Raw genomic sequence first — 15568 nt, forward strand, 5'->3', positions numbered from 1 at the left:
CAGTGCTATTCTGTGGAGTTAGGATGGTAGGATAGCAGTGCTATTCTGTGGAGTTAGGATGGTATGATAGCAGTGCTATTCTGTGGAGTTAGGATGGTAGGATAGCAGTGCTATTCTGTGGAGTTAGGATGGTATGATAGCAGTGCTATTCTGTGGAGTTAGGATGGTATGATAGCAGTGCTATTCTGTGGAGTTAGGATGGTAGGATAGCAGTGCTATTCTGTGGAGTTGGCAGTGGGAGCTGCTAGTGTCAGAAAATGCAAGGAGACACCATGTTGGCTCCAGCGGGTGTCTTGCGATCGTTAAAAAACAGCTGTTATGGCTCCTGTTTTGTTACGTTTTAAGGGGCGGCCATTTTATTATCCGCAATTTCAGGAAGGTTAACACAGGGTGGACATTTTGGTTCCTGCGATATCAGTTAGGTTATTTGCAGTAGCTGTCCTGGGTACAGCAAATGTCAGTTAATTTGCAATAGACAGCCACTTTGGCTGCTACAATATCAGTCAGGTTATCATGGGGTTGGGAAGCCATTTTGCTTCCTGCAACGTCAGTTGGGTTATGACAGAGATGGAAAGAGGTCCTATCTTTCTTTGTATCTGTGCCATTATGGCGTCTGTGACAGCATGGGCAGCGCCATTAAGGCTACCTCCATTTTAAAGTACATTTTCTTCTCCTTTTGATGTTTGAAAATGTGCCTCAATGACAATGTCCATGCTAAAACGGGTTATATCCAAGTTGAGTCCTTTAACTATCTCCTATGGGTTATGAATACAGTATGAGGCAGCCATTTTGGCTCTAGCTGTGTTTACCAGAGGCAAATCCATGAGGACCTGCATGCCGTCGCCGGGGCCCATGTGTGCCACGTGGTTAAAGTTGATTGGGTTGGAGATCAACTTGGACCTCAGCTCAGGGTCCCTCAGCATTTCTCTGTCAACACAAAACACATGGTTACAATGGTCAGTATGTATTATTGTGAATAGTTATATTTTAGTCATTTTTGCAACATCTTATTCAGAGCAACTTTGGGTTAAGTGCCTTGCTCAAGGACACTGACAGATTCTTCACCTAGTCGGCCCGGAGATTCGAACCAGCGACCTTTCGGTTACAGGCCCAACCACTAGGCTACCTGCCGCCTGAAGTTGTACTGGGTGAGTGTACTACAATAAACAAACAGACTAACTTCTGACAATCATCTCCTCATTTAAGTCAGACGTATAGTTATAGTGATGTCACCTCCACTGGCGCTGGAGTCTGATTGAGTGGTGCCCCCCTGGCGACGGGGGTTCAAGCCCCGACTCAGACTCCCTTATCTAAACCCCTATATTCTATCTCCCCTCGCTACTTTACTGCTGTACAGTCCAAAAGTCAAGAAAAGTATGAAAGGGGATTGTGGGGGGGAAAAAAGGTTACCTCCTCTGCTGCAGTCTCTCCTCTTCCGGGACCTTGAAGAGGAACTTCCTCTTGCTGCGCGTTCTCACCATCAGCTTCTTACTGTTGTCAGATGTCTCAGGGATGGCCAGGTCACCTTCTGCAGGACGGACAGAGAGAGAGAGAAATTTGAGATGTAGGTAAGTGTATTGGGGTATATACATGTAGTGAGTATATTGAGATATACACTACCGTTCAAAAGTTTGGGGTCACTTAGAAATGTCCTTGTTTTCCATGAAAACATACATGAAATGAGTTGCAAAATGAATAGGAAATATAGTCAAGACATTGACAAGGTTATAAATAATGATTTGTAATTGAAATAATAATTGTGTCCTTCAAACTTTGCTTCCGTCAAAGAATCCTCCATTTGTAGCAATTACAGCCTTGCAGACCTTTGGCATTCAATTTGTTGAGGTAATCTGAAGCGATTTCACCCCATGCTTCCTGAAGCACCTCACACAAATTGGATTGGCTTGATGGGCACTTCTTACGTAGCATAAAGTCAAGCTGCACCCACAACAGCTCAATAGGGTTGAGATCTGGTGACTGTGCTGGTCACTCCATTATAGACAGAATACCAGCTGACTGCTTCTTCCCTAAATAGTTCTTGCATAGTTTGGTGTGGGCTTTGGGTCATTGTCCTGCTGTAGGAGGAAATTGGCTCCAATGAAGTGCCATCCACAGGGTATGGCATGGCGTTACAAAATGGAGTGATAGCCTTCTTTCAAGATCCTTTTAACCCTGTACAAATCTCCTACTTTACCACCACCAAAGCACCCCCAGACCAACACATTGCCTCCACCATGCTTGACAGATGACGTCAAGCACTCCTCCAGTATATTTTCATTTTTTCAGCGTCTCACAAATGTTCTTCTTTGTGATGTGAACACCTCAAACTTAGATTCATTTGTCCATAACGCTTTTCTCCAATCTTCCTCTATCTAGTGTCTGTGTTCTTTTGCCCATCTTAATCTTTTCTTTTTGTTCCCCAGTCAGGTATGGCTTTTCTTTGCAACTCTGCCTAGAAGGCCAGTATCCCGGAGTAGTCTCTTCACTGCTGACGTTGAGACTGGTGTTTTGCGCGTACTATTTAATGAAGCTGCCAGTTGAGGACTTGTGAGGTGTCTGTCAAGTATGAGAAACTCTCACATGGAATAGCCTTCATTTCTCAGAACAAGAATAGACTGACGAGTTTCATAAGAAAGTTCTTTGTTTGTGGACATTTTGAGCCTGTAATCGAACCCACAAATGCTGATGCTCCAGATACTCAACTAGTCTAAAGAAGGCCAGTTTTATTGCATCTTTAATCAGAACAACAGTTTTCAGCTGTGCTAACATAATTGCAAAAGAGGTTTCTAATGATCAATTAGCCTTTTAAAATGATAAACTTGGATTAGCTAACACAACGTGCCATTGGAACACAGGAGTGATGGTTGCTGATAATGGGCCTCTGTACACCTATGTAGATATTTTATTTTAAAAAAAAATCAGTTTACAGCTTCAATAGTCATTTACAACATTAACAATGTCTACACTGCATTTCTGATCAATTTGATGTTATTTTAATGGACAAAAAATGTGCTTTTCTTTCCAAAACAAGGACATTTCTAAGTGACCCCAAACTTTTGAACGGTAGTGTATGTAGTGAGTATATTGTGGTATTGGTGAGTGTATTGGGATATATGTAGTCAGTATAGTGTTGTATAGGTGAGTGTAGTGTGTATATTGTTGTATAGGTGAGTGTAGTGTGGTATATGTAGTCAGTATATTGAGGTATAGGTGAGTGTATTGGGGTATATATGTAGTCAGTATATTGTTGTATAGGTGATTGTATAGTGTATTGGTGTATATGTAGTCAGTATATTGAGGTATAGGTGAGTGCATTAGGGTATATGTAGTCAGTATATTGAGGTATAGGTGAGTGCATTGGGGTATATGTAGTCAGTATATTGTGGTATAGGTGAGTGTATTGGGGTATATGTAGTCAGTATATTGTGGTATAGGTGAGTACACTGGGGTATATGTAGTCAGTATACTGTTGTATAGGTCAGTATATTGTGGTACAGGTGAGTGCATTGTGGTATATGTAGTCAGTATATTGTGGTATAGGTGAGTGCATTGTGGTATATGTGAGTGTATAGTGTATTGGGGTATACGTAGTCAGTATATTGTGGTATAGGTGAGTGTATTGGGGTATATGTAGTCAGTATATTGTGGTATAGGTGAGTGTATTGGGATATATATAGTCAGTATATTGTGGTATAGGTGAGTATATTGGGGTATATAGTCAGTATATTGTGGTATAGGTGAGTGTATTGGGGTATATAGTCAGTATATTGTGGTATAGGTGAGTGTATTGGGTTATATATAGTCAGTATATTGTGGTATAGGTGAGTGTATAGTGTATTGGGGTATATGTAGTCAGTATATTGTGGTATAGGTGAGTGCATTGGGGTATATATAGTCAGTATATTGAGGTATAGGTGAGTAGTGTGTATTGGGGTATATGTAGTCAGTATATTGTGGGATAGGTGAGTGCATTGGGGTATATATAGTCAGTATATTGAGGTATAGGTGAGTGTAGTGTGTATTGGGGTATATGTAGTCAGTATATTGAGGTATAGGTGAGTGTATAGTGTATTGGGGTATATATAGTCAGTATATTGTGGTATAGGTGAGTGCATTGGGGTATATATAGTCAGTATATTGTTGTATAGGTGAGTGTATTGGGGTATATGTAGTCAGTATATTGTTGTATAGGTGAGTGTATTGTGGAACAGGTGAGTGCATTGTGGTATATGTAGTCAGTATATTGTGGTATAGGTGAGTGTATTGGGGTATATGTAGTCAGTATATTGAGGTATAGGTAAGTGTATTGGGGTATATGTAGTCAGTATATTGAGGTATAGGTGAGTGCATTGTGGTATATGCAGTCAGTATATTGAGGTATAGGTGAGTGTAGTGTGTATTGGGGTATATGTAGTCAGTATATTGAGGTATAGGTGAGTGTATAGTGTATTGGGGTATATGTAGTCAGTATATTGTGGTATAGGTGAGTGCATTGTGGTATATGTAGTCAGTATATTGTTGTATAGGTATTGGGGTATATGTAGTCAGTATATTGTGGTATAGGTGAGTGCATTGGGGTATATATAGTCAGTATATTGAGGTATAGGTGAGTAGTGCGTATTGGGGTATATGTAGTCAGTATATTGTGGTATAGGTGAGTGCATTGTGGTATATGTAGTCAGTATATTGTTGTATAGGTGAGTGTATTGGGGTATATGTAGTCAGTACATTGTGGGATAGGTGAGTGCATTGGGGTATATGTAGTCAGTACATTGTGGGATAGGTGAGTGCATTGGGGTATATATAGTCAGTATATTGAGGTATAGGTGAGTGTAGTGTGTATTGGGGTATATGTAGTCAGTATATTGAGGTATAGGTGAGTGTATTGTGTATTAGGGTATATGTAGTCAGTATATTGTGGTATAGGTGAGTGTATTGTGGTATATGTAGTCAGTATATTGTGGTGTATTTGTACCTGTGGAGTTGTTGCTGAAGTAGATGAGGCGTGGTTGTTCAGAGCCCAGCAGGTTCAAACTGCCCTCCACATTCAGAGGTCTTAACTGAGGGGCAGAGACATGGGTTACACCAATCCACTCTACAGATCAGGGGCATATATACACACATGCACACAGACACTCCTTTCATTCATTCATGCACTTTGTAACATTCACACACACAGATTAGAACGTGCATCCTCACATTCACCAAGACACCCCTTTATGGCTTGTTAGACTGAACCCAGACTGTTGTCCCAAGACACCCCATTATGGCTTGTTAGACTGAACCCAGACTGTTGTCCCAAGACACCCCATTATGGCTTGTTAGACTGAACCCAGACTGTTGTCCCAAGACACCCCATTATGGCTTGTTAGACTGAACCCAGACTGTTGTCCCAAGACACCCCATTATGGCTTGTTAGACTGAACCCAGACTGTTGTCCCAAGACACCCCTTTATGGCTTGTTAGACTGAACCCAGACTGTTGTACCAAGACACCCCATTATGGCTTGTTAGACTGAACTCAGACTGTTATATGGGCGGGACAGCCCTGCTTTTACCTTCCTCAGTGAAATTGTCTGGACCCACTCAGTGGTGTGTATGTCAAACACATCCACCCCATACTCGCTGTACACCGTAAGGTAGGAGAAGTTGGAGCCTGGCGGACACACAGGAAAGACACGCTGAGCAATCACAGAGGCCTCCACAGCTTGATACATTTGTAGGATACAATATACTAGATACAGTTTATGTTAGCTTCTTTTAAAAAGTTAACAATATTGAATTTGTCTTTCAGTACCCCTTCAAAAAATATTGTGCATGCAGCACTTACCAGAAGGCCTTCAGAGTTGGATAGCTAACAGTTTCTGGGTGTAAAGGATCCTAGTGGGGCGGCAGGTAGCCTAGTGGTTAGAGCAGGTGGCCTAGTGGTTAGAGCGTTGGGCCAGTAACCGGAAGGTTGCTAGATCGAATCCCTGAGCTGACAAGGTAGAAATCTGTCGTTCTGCCCCTGAACAAGGCTGTTCCCCAGTGGGCCGTCATTGTAATAAGAATTTGTTCTTAACTGACTTGCCTAGTTAAATAAAGGTACAAAAAAAAAAAATATATATATATATATGTTTTTTTAAATGTATTGTGAATGTATTCACTTCCAATGACAGAGATTGTTAGGGTTGGGCTGTATGCAGATTTTAACACCGTCATACCGTTTCTGTACCCTCCCGGGGTATACAGTATTACATGAAGTGCACACAGGGGGCGCTATTTAAACAATAACAACAAAAACCCACACAGAGCATGCAAGTCGGGGTTGCCAACCTATGAAAGACAGAGAGATGTTGTGGCCAAGGACAGTAGGCTGAATTCCAACCTATTCCGACATGTGCCGGCATTACCGCTAGACCAGCCGCATTTCTTCTCCAAAACTTGCCTAACTCAACCACTCAAAACAAAACCAAAGCGTGACATACTGCAGGCGAGCGGCGTGGCGGGCCACATCAGCTCCTGGGCCCTGCTCCTCTTCCCCGTGGGGTCCACATAGATACCCAGCTGGCTGAAGCAGAGTAACAGCTCGGTCGTGCCCACCTCCAGGGCGTGCAGCGCATCTAGGGGCTGCTGGGCCAGGAAGGCTAGCGACGGGTCCCCGGGGCTCACCAGGCTGACGGGCGACGACTCGCCCTGGAGGGCAAGCAGGGCAAAACCTGAGGGGTAGCCCATGCACAGGCGCTCACGCACCATGCCCAGCCACTGGGCCACCCCCGGGGCCTGCACCTCCCACAGCTTGCGGTGGTGCGGCTTGGCCCGGGTGATCTCATAGCACAGAACCTGGTGAAGGGGGAGAGAGAGGAGACGTTACTACTGACATTCTGGCAAAGCAGCAAACGGAAAGGACCTTTTAAAATCAGCCTTGATGTAGCTAGCAGGAGTTTGAAAGGACCTTTATAAATCAGCCTTGATGTAACTAGCAGGAGTTTGAAAGGATCTTTATAATCAGCCTTGATGTAGCTAGCAGGAGTTTGAAAGGATCTTTATAATCAGCCATGATGTAACTGGCAGAAGTTTGAAAGGACCTTTATAAATCAGCCTTGATGTAACTAGCAGGAGTTTGCTTGGGCTCCCGAGTGGCACAGCAGTCTAAGGCACTGCATCTCAGTACTAGAGGCGTCACTACAGACACCCTGGTTTGAATCCAGGCTGTATCACAACCGGACGTGATTGGGAGTCCCATAGGGTGGCACATAATTGGCCCAGCGTCGTCCGGGTTTGGCCGGTGTAGGCCGTCATTGTAAATAAGAATTCTTAACTGACTTGCCTAGTTAATTAAAGGTTACAGTGATTATGAAGACTTCACGAATGCTCCCTTTATAAGTTGTTTGTTTTGAAATGGGGTCGATATGAGATTTATTCTGATTTAAGTCACATAACTTCAACTACACGAGTCATTTGACATGTATTGTATTGGAACTCTTACTTGTATTTTTGGCATCGTTTTGTAAATAGGTAAATCAATAAATGAATAGTGACCTGGCGCTTGACGGCGGCCAGCAGGCAGGCGGGTCCCCCGGGGCGTAGCACGCCCGTGGTCAGTGCCTGGCAACCCTTGGTCTCTGTCAGCTTGATGTCGAAGCCCGCCTCGGCCCCCTCCAGCACCCCCCAGGGGTGCAGGTGCACGTGCCGGTTGCGTCCACACAGCAGGGCCACCATCTTCTCTTTGGGGATCAGCTCCATCTGGTGCACCTTCTTGCAGTCGGCCGCCCGCACGATCACTGAAGGGGGGAAGAGAAGGAGTAGTCAACAGGGGCAAATGACACAGAGAATGGTAGTGTTTTGAAAGAAATCACAAATTATGATTTGTGAGTCAATAGGTAAGATAGTTGCTTTCCGAATTGTCGAAACACTTTCTCTCCTCGATTTCAAACACCCCCCCTTGAAAAACCAAATGGAGAAGGTACGATGAAAGGGACCTTGGATTCTCCAATGCATTTTTAGAAGGAACCGAAGAGAGAGGACGCGAGGAGGCGAGGAATCGAGGAAAGACCATGGAGAAATAGTATTAGGATGAAGAAAGAAATCGGAGACAATATACCACAAAAGAAAATATGACATGTTGATCGCACATAAGAAACATGTTGGAAATGACAGAAATCTAAAAACTTGACCTTTGTTCTGCATGGAAGAGTCTGCATGTTGTTATGTATCATATGAGCCTCTATGGGGGCTGTCACATATCCCTGTATGTTCCAGATCCAGGGGCATTTGGTACCCTGATGATCTGCACTACAGAGCATTTGTGAAACGTAAACAAACCCTGGCTGAAACAAATCTTGGACCCTGGCCAGGTGGTGGGTCTAAGATCCAGGACCTGAGAACCATGTATTGTGACAATTCAGCGCAAGTCGCATGGAACTTTCTTGCCCATTGTAAAAAAGCTAGTTGGCTAACGTCATGTGGAAAGTGAATATTTGAAAAAATGTTAAGGCAAAATATGTTTGAATTTCAGAACCATATCGGGGTACCGAATGTCATATGTGAAAATGCCCTATGAGTGGATATGACCAGACGTGGGATAGGTGTGTTCTTACCATCTCTGGTGACCTCCACTACAAACAGGCCTTCCTCTGTTCCCAGGGCGATACGCTCTCGATCTGCAGGGAGACAAAGGAGCAGTCAACAGAGTCTTCTCTCTCTCACTGCCATCCTCCACACACACACAACAACACCTCTCGCAAACACACACACACACACACACTGAGTAAACGCACCATAACATTTTAAGTAATTGGAGATCTCAAACAGCAATTTGCAATTGCATTCTGTGTTTTGCGTGTTTTTTACATTTATTTAACCTTTATTTAACCTTTATTTAACCAGGTAGGCTAGTTGAGAACAAGTTCTCATTAGTAATGTATCCACTACAAAAACAACAAAACTTCCTCCTCACGGAAATTGTCACAGAAAAGCTACAACATTACTTACACCGCAGATTATAATTTCACTCATCCAGTACAGATTATAATTTCACTCACCCAGTACAGATTATAATGTCACTCATCCAGTACAGATTATAATGTCACTCATCCAGTACAGATTATAATTTCACTCATCCAGTACAGATTATAATTTCACTCATCCAGTACAGATTATAATTTCACTCACCCAGTACAGATTATAATGTCACTCATCCAGTACAGATTATAATGTCACTCATCCAGTACAGATTATAATGTCACTCATCCAGTACAGATTATAATTTCACTCATCCAGTACAGATTATAATTTCACTCATCCAGTACAGATTATAATGTCACTCATCCAGTACAGATTATAATTTCACTCATCCAGTACAGATTATAATTTCACTCATCAAGTACAGATTATAATTTCACTCATTCGGTCTGAAATGTTACGGTGCGTTTGCTGACAGCACAGGTGTGTGTTTGCGAGAGGGAAAACGCCCCACATTCTCTTCAGTAGTTCCCCAACTCACCGACGATGGCGGCACAGAGCGTGGTCTTGATGGCGGGCAGCGAGGAGTCGTAGGCCTCGTGCAGGACGTGCACTACGCGGTTTCTCAGGCGGTTCTTGGCCAGGATGCTCTGCAGGCTCTCCAGGATGCCCATCCACTTCTTCTTCTCTGCCTCGCTCTCAGCCAGCACCAGCAGGGAGACGGCACCCGCCGGCGAGCTCAGCAGGGACGACGTCACCTGACGGAGGTTTATAATGCGTTATGATACGTTTCTGTGTCGTTACTCCCGTGTCAATGAGGAAGGGCTTGGGTTAATAATAATTGCAACTTTATTAAGTCTCTTTGGGTCCTTAAAGTGCTATATAAAACCCATGTATAGTTATTATTTCATGTTTCTCACATAGGAAACATCATCCCGTAGTAGCAATAGACTGTAATAAAAAACAACAGTAGTCAATATAACATTTTTCACATAAAGGGTTATAATGCGTTATGATACACCATAACTTTTCGTAGTAACTCACAAATATTTTTTACATCCATTAGATGTAACTTTATTTCAAGATCATTTATTGGGTTCTCTCACATAAGAAACATCATATTAGGAATAGATTACAATTAAATAATACATGGGTCAATATAATAACTTTAGTCACATGGTATTTTTCATACAGCAGTTCAAAGCTCACCCTGAATATGCAGGGCACGTCTTTGCGGGTGGCGTGGATGACGTCCGAGGCCAGGACAGAGCTGACGGAAAACTCCTCATCTCTGTGGACATACACAGAGCACAGTGTTACAAACACCCCCACACCAAACACACACACACACACACCCCCCCAAACCCACACACCCCCACCCCAAACACACACCCCAAACCCCCACCCCAAACACCCCCACCCCAAACACCCCCACACACACACACACACACACACACACACACATCCCCACCCCAAACACACACATCCCCACCCCAAACACACCCCCCACCCCAAACACACCCCCCACCCCAAACACACACACACACACCCCAAACACACACACACACCGCAAACACACACACACACACCCCCAAACACACACACACACACCCCAAACACACACACACACCCCAAACACACACACACACACACACCCCAAACACACACACACACACACCCCCACCCCAAACACACACACCCACCCCCCAAACACACACCCCCACCCCAAACACACCCACCCCCACCCCAAACACACACACACACCCCCACCCCAAACCCCCACCCCAAACACACCCACCCCACCCCAAACCCCCACCCCAAACACACACACCCACCCACCCCACCCCAAACCCCCACCCCAAACACACACACCCACCCCACCCCAAACCCCCACCCCAAACACACACACCCACCCCCACCCCAAACACACACACCCACCCCCACCCCAAACACACACCCCCACCCCAAACCCCCACCCCAAACACACACACCCACCCCCACCCCAAACACACACACACACACACACCCACCCCCACCCCAAACACACACACCCACCCCCACCCCAAACACACACACACCCCCCCACCCCAAACACACACACACACCCCCCCACCCCAAACACACACACACACACACCCCCCCAAACCCCAAACACACACACCCCCCCAAACCCCAAACACACACACACACCCCCCCCAAACCCCAAACCCACACACACACCCCCAAACCCCAAACACACACACCCCCCAAACCCCAAACACACACACCCCCAAACCCCAAACACACACACACCCCCAAACCCCAAACACACACACACCCCCCAAACCCCAAACCCACACACACCCCCAAACCCCCACCCACCCCCCAAACCCCAAACACCCACCCACCCCAACCCAAACACCTACCACTCCCTAACACCCACCACTCCCTAACACCCACCACTCCCTAACACCCACCACTCCCTAACACCCACCACTCCCTAACACCCACCACTCCCTAACACCCACCACTCCCTAACACCCACCACTCCCTAACACCCACCACTCCCTAACACCCACCACTCCCTAACACCCCCACCCCTCACCCCCCTCCCTAACACCCACCACTCCCTAACACCCACCTCTCCTAACACCCACCACTCCCTAACACCCACCACTCCCTAACACCCACCACTCCCTAACACCCACCACCCCTACCCCCCTAACACCCACCACTCCCTAACACCCACCACTCCCTAACACCCACCACTCCCTAACACCCTTCTCACCTACCACTCCCAAACACCCTTCTCACCTACCACTCCCTAACACCCTTCTCACCTACCACTCCCTAACACCCTTCTCACCTACCACTCCCTAACACCCTTCTCACCTACCACTCCCTAACACCCTTCTCACCTACCACTCCCTAACACCCTTCTCACCTACCACTCCCTAACACCCTTCTCACCTACCACTCCCTAACACCCTTCTCACCTACCACTCCCTAACACCCTTCACCCCAACATAGTGGTCTTACCTCAGGTCCAGGACCTGACTGGTCACCACACCTGGCTGGGTGGACTTGCCCTCAGGCACCTCGTACAGGAAGAGTTTACAATCACACACCACGGCGTACGCCCGCTGCCAGCCCTTCTTTACCCCCGTGGGCTTGGGGATCTGATGGAGAGGGCAAAGCAGCAACCTTTCATTTCAGAGGTCTGTTCTTGTTGTTCATTTCCAATAAACTGGACATCACACGTTCCCATCTTGTTAAGATGAACAGAATTGCAATGTCTTGATTACATCAAAGCAACAACATTCAAGGAAGATATTAGCGTATCACCATGAAAAGACCACGATGTAATCATAGAACTATAAGGACTAGAATGGGTGGGAAATAAAAAAAGAAAAACTTGGCAGCACACTTAAGGGTACACTCAATATGGCCGCAGGAACGCAAACTGTAGTCATTCTATTTCCACGGTGATAACCTGTTACTAAGTGTGTGGTGCTCACCCTGACGAAGCCCTTGTAGGCGGTGCCGATGCCCCTCTGTACGTCGATGCCCAGAGGCCTCTTGGCCTGCTCAGGGGGGATGGGGCACACCTGGGGGGCATTGTCCTTACAGGATACATGGCAGATGAAGGAGCACACTGGAGAAAAAGAGGGATAGAGAGAAAGAGGGAGAGAATATTCATATACACAAGGAAACATGCAGTCCAATCATAAGGTGCAGTTTCAGATCTCCCGTTCAGTCAAAACATTACAGTCCATTTATAGTGAGCGAGTGGTGTGTCTGCGGGAGGAAAATGCTGCACCCAACTAGCCCGGCACAATCTCCCCAGTCCCCCCAACTAGCCCGGCACAATCTCCCCAGTCCCCCCAACTAGCCCGGCACAATCTCCCCAGTCCCCCCAACTAGCCCGGCACAATCTCCCCAGTCCCCCCAACTAGCCCGGCACAATCTCCCCAGTCCCCCCAACTAGCCCGGCACAATCTCCCCAGTCCCCCCAACTAGCCCGGCACAATCTCCCCAGTCCCCCCAACTAGCCCGGCACAATCTCCCCAGTCCCCCCAACTAGCCCGGCACAATCTCCCCAGTCCCCCCAACTAGCCCGGCACAATCTCCCCAGTCCCCCCAACTAACCCGGCACAATCTCCCCAGTCCCCCCAACTAGCCCGGCACAATCTCCCCAGTCCCCCCCAACTAACCCGGCACAATCTCCCCAGTCCCCCCAACTAGCTGACACCGGCGACAGAGAGCGTGGTCGTGTGTGTCTGGCGCTCACCTTCGCAGGCGTAGCCCTGGCGGATGAGACCCACCATCAAGGAGGTGCAGTGCGTGCACTGGGTGGGGCTAGAGAAGGTCTTGATGCTCAGCTGGTGAGCTTTGGGCTGCCCCCCCCCCCCCCCCCCCCCACACACACACACACACACACACACGAAGAGAGAGATAAGAACACAGAACACTTAGCCAAGTGTTACAGACTAGCTGACAGCGTGTGTGTGTGTCAAATTATTCTATGAGTATGAGTGGTAGCACATATGCGGGAGCATGTTGTTTTCATTGTGTGAGAGCGGTGTGTGTGTGAGTGTGTGAGAGCGGTGTGTGTGTGAGTGTGTGAGAGCGGTGTGTGTGTGAGTGTGTGAGAGCGGTGTGTGTGTGAGTGTGTGAGAGCGGTGTGTGTGTGAGTGTGTGAGAGCGGTGTGTGTGTGAGTGTGTGAGAGCGGTGTGTGTGTGAGTGTGTGAGAGCGGTGTGTGTGTGAGTGTGTGAGAGCGGTGTGTGTGTGAGTGTGTGAGAGCGGTGTGTGTGTGAGTGTGTGAGAGCGGTGTGTGTGAGAGTGTGTGAGAGCGGTGTGTGTGAGAGTGTGTGAGAGCGGTGTGTGTGTGAGTGTGTGAGAGCGGTGTGTGTGAGTGTGAGAGAGCGGTGTGTGTGTGTGTAAGAGAGCGGTGTGTGTGTGTGTAAGAGAGCGGTGTGTGTGTGTGTAAGAGAGCGGTGTGTGTGTGTGTGAGAGAGCGGTGTGTGTGTGTGTGAGAGAGCGGTGTGTGTGTGTGAGAGAGAGCGGTGTGTGTGTGTGTGAGAGAGCGGTGTGTGTGTGTGAGAGAGCGGTGTGTGTGTGTGAGAGAGCGGTGTGTGTGTGTGAGAGAGCGGTGTGTGTGTGTGAGAGAGCGGTGTGTGTGTGTGAGAGAGCGGGGTGTGTGTGTGAGAGAGCGGGGTGTGTGTGTGAGAGAGCGGTGTGTGTGTGTGAGAGAGCGGTGTGTGTGTGAGAGAGCGGTGTGTGTGTGAGAGCGGTGTGTGTGTGTGAGAGCGGTGTGTGTGTGAGAGCGGTGTGTGTGTGAGAGCGGTGTGTGAGAGCATTGTGTGAGAGCGCTGTGTGTGTGTGGGGCCAGGCGGTACCTTTGGTGTGGTCAGCAGCGATGTTGGATAGACAGGGGAGGGGACGGTAGGGGTAACAGCAGGGGGCTTGGGGACTGGCTCCTGTGGGAGAGGGGTCAAAGTTTAAAGGTCAACAGGTCAGACTGGGGAGAGGAAAGCGCTGGGTTCATTAGGCACCAAATGGAAGAACATTTACTAAAGCAGGGAGGGACTACATTGAGTTATCCGATAAGAAACAAATTGTTTTCCGTTGCAAAACGTTTTCCCTTGCGTACCTTAATGAACGTGACCCTGGTTCTATAATGTAAAAACATGCACTGTACTTTACTGGGATAAGAGTCATTTAATTAGCTAACAATCAGGAAGGGGGTCAAGAGAGTCATTTAATTAGCTAACAATCAGGAAGGGGGTCAAGAGAGTCATTTAATTAGCTAACAATCAGGAAGGGGGTCAAGAGAGTCATTTAATTAGCTAACAATCAGGAAGGGGGTCAAGAGAGTCATTTAATTAGCTAACAATCAGGAAGGGGGTCAAGAGAGTCATTTAATTAGCTAACAATCAGGAAGGGGGTCAAGAGAGTCATTTAATTAGCTAACAATCAGGAAGGAGGTCAATTGTTACTCCTGAAGATACATTTAATTCATTCATTGGAAAAATTGCCCTGCATTTCACCTCTTCTCCTATATTGACAGTGACTTTCAACCAATGATGTGTATAAACCCTGGATTGCTGATGCTATGTATTGGCCATTGAGAGGTTTTCAATTAAATGTTTCAAGGACCATATTACATCTATTTGTGTTGTAGTGAGGACAGTAACATTTGTAATCTTAAAACAATTATACTTTAAGGAAATATGATTGTTGAATGTTTATGTTGAGTTCACATTAGGGGTGGCAGGTAGGTTACTGGTTAGTGTTGGGCCAGTAACCGAAAGGTTGCTAGATCGAATCCCCGAGCTGACAAGGTAAAAATCTGTCGTTCTGCCCCTGAACAAGGCAGTTAACCCACTGTTCCTAGGCCGTCATTGTAAATAAGAATTTGTTCTTAATAACTGACTTGCCTAGTAAAATAAAAGGTTAAATAAAATAATAATATTATAATTTAAAAGTGTGCATTAAGATCTCTGTAATAGCATAAATATGGCAAAGATATATATTTTTCTACAATGGTGGGGGAGGTAGTGCCAAAGTGGAGGCACCATGACTTCAACACAGTGCCACCTACCAGTTATCTAGTGTATATACACTGCTCAAAAAAATAAAGGG

General features: G+C 46.5%; 1 protein-coding gene across 4 annotated transcripts in view; it reads right to left on the bottom strand.

Annotated features, from left to right (window-relative positions):
• Window positions 1-15568, bottom strand: part of cdc42bpb (CDC42 binding protein kinase beta (DMPK-like)) — a 136895-nt gene that overhangs the window by 8841 nt on the left and 112486 nt on the right. For all 4 annotated transcript variants that reach the window (XM_014143793.3, XM_014143794.3, XM_014143792.3 and 1 more), the window contains 13 exons: window positions 14323-14403; window positions 13213-13318; window positions 12440-12576; window positions 11961-12100; window positions 10152-10233; window positions 9484-9700; window positions 8579-8641; window positions 7521-7762; window positions 6467-6821; window positions 5558-5655; window positions 4976-5060; window positions 1411-1528; window positions 810-927 (listed from right to left, as the gene is read on the bottom strand). In XM_014143793.3, the coding sequence (XP_013999268.1) occupies window positions 810-927; window positions 1411-1528; window positions 4976-5060; window positions 5558-5655; window positions 6467-6821; window positions 7521-7762; window positions 8579-8641; window positions 9484-9700; window positions 10152-10233; window positions 11961-12100; window positions 12440-12576; window positions 13213-13318; window positions 14323-14403 (1842 nt within the window). The remainder of the gene's footprint in view (window positions 1-809; window positions 928-1410; window positions 1529-4975; window positions 5061-5557; window positions 5656-6466; window positions 6822-7520; window positions 7763-8578; window positions 8642-9483; window positions 9701-10151; window positions 10234-11960; window positions 12101-12439; window positions 12577-13212; window positions 13319-14322; window positions 14404-15568) is intronic.

Source organism: Salmo salar, chromosome 15 (genome assembly GCF_965601325.2).
Source record: "Salmo salar chromosome 15, fSalSal1, whole genome shotgun sequence".
Taxonomy (NCBI): domain Eukaryota; kingdom Metazoa; phylum Chordata; class Actinopteri; order Salmoniformes; family Salmonidae; genus Salmo; species Salmo salar.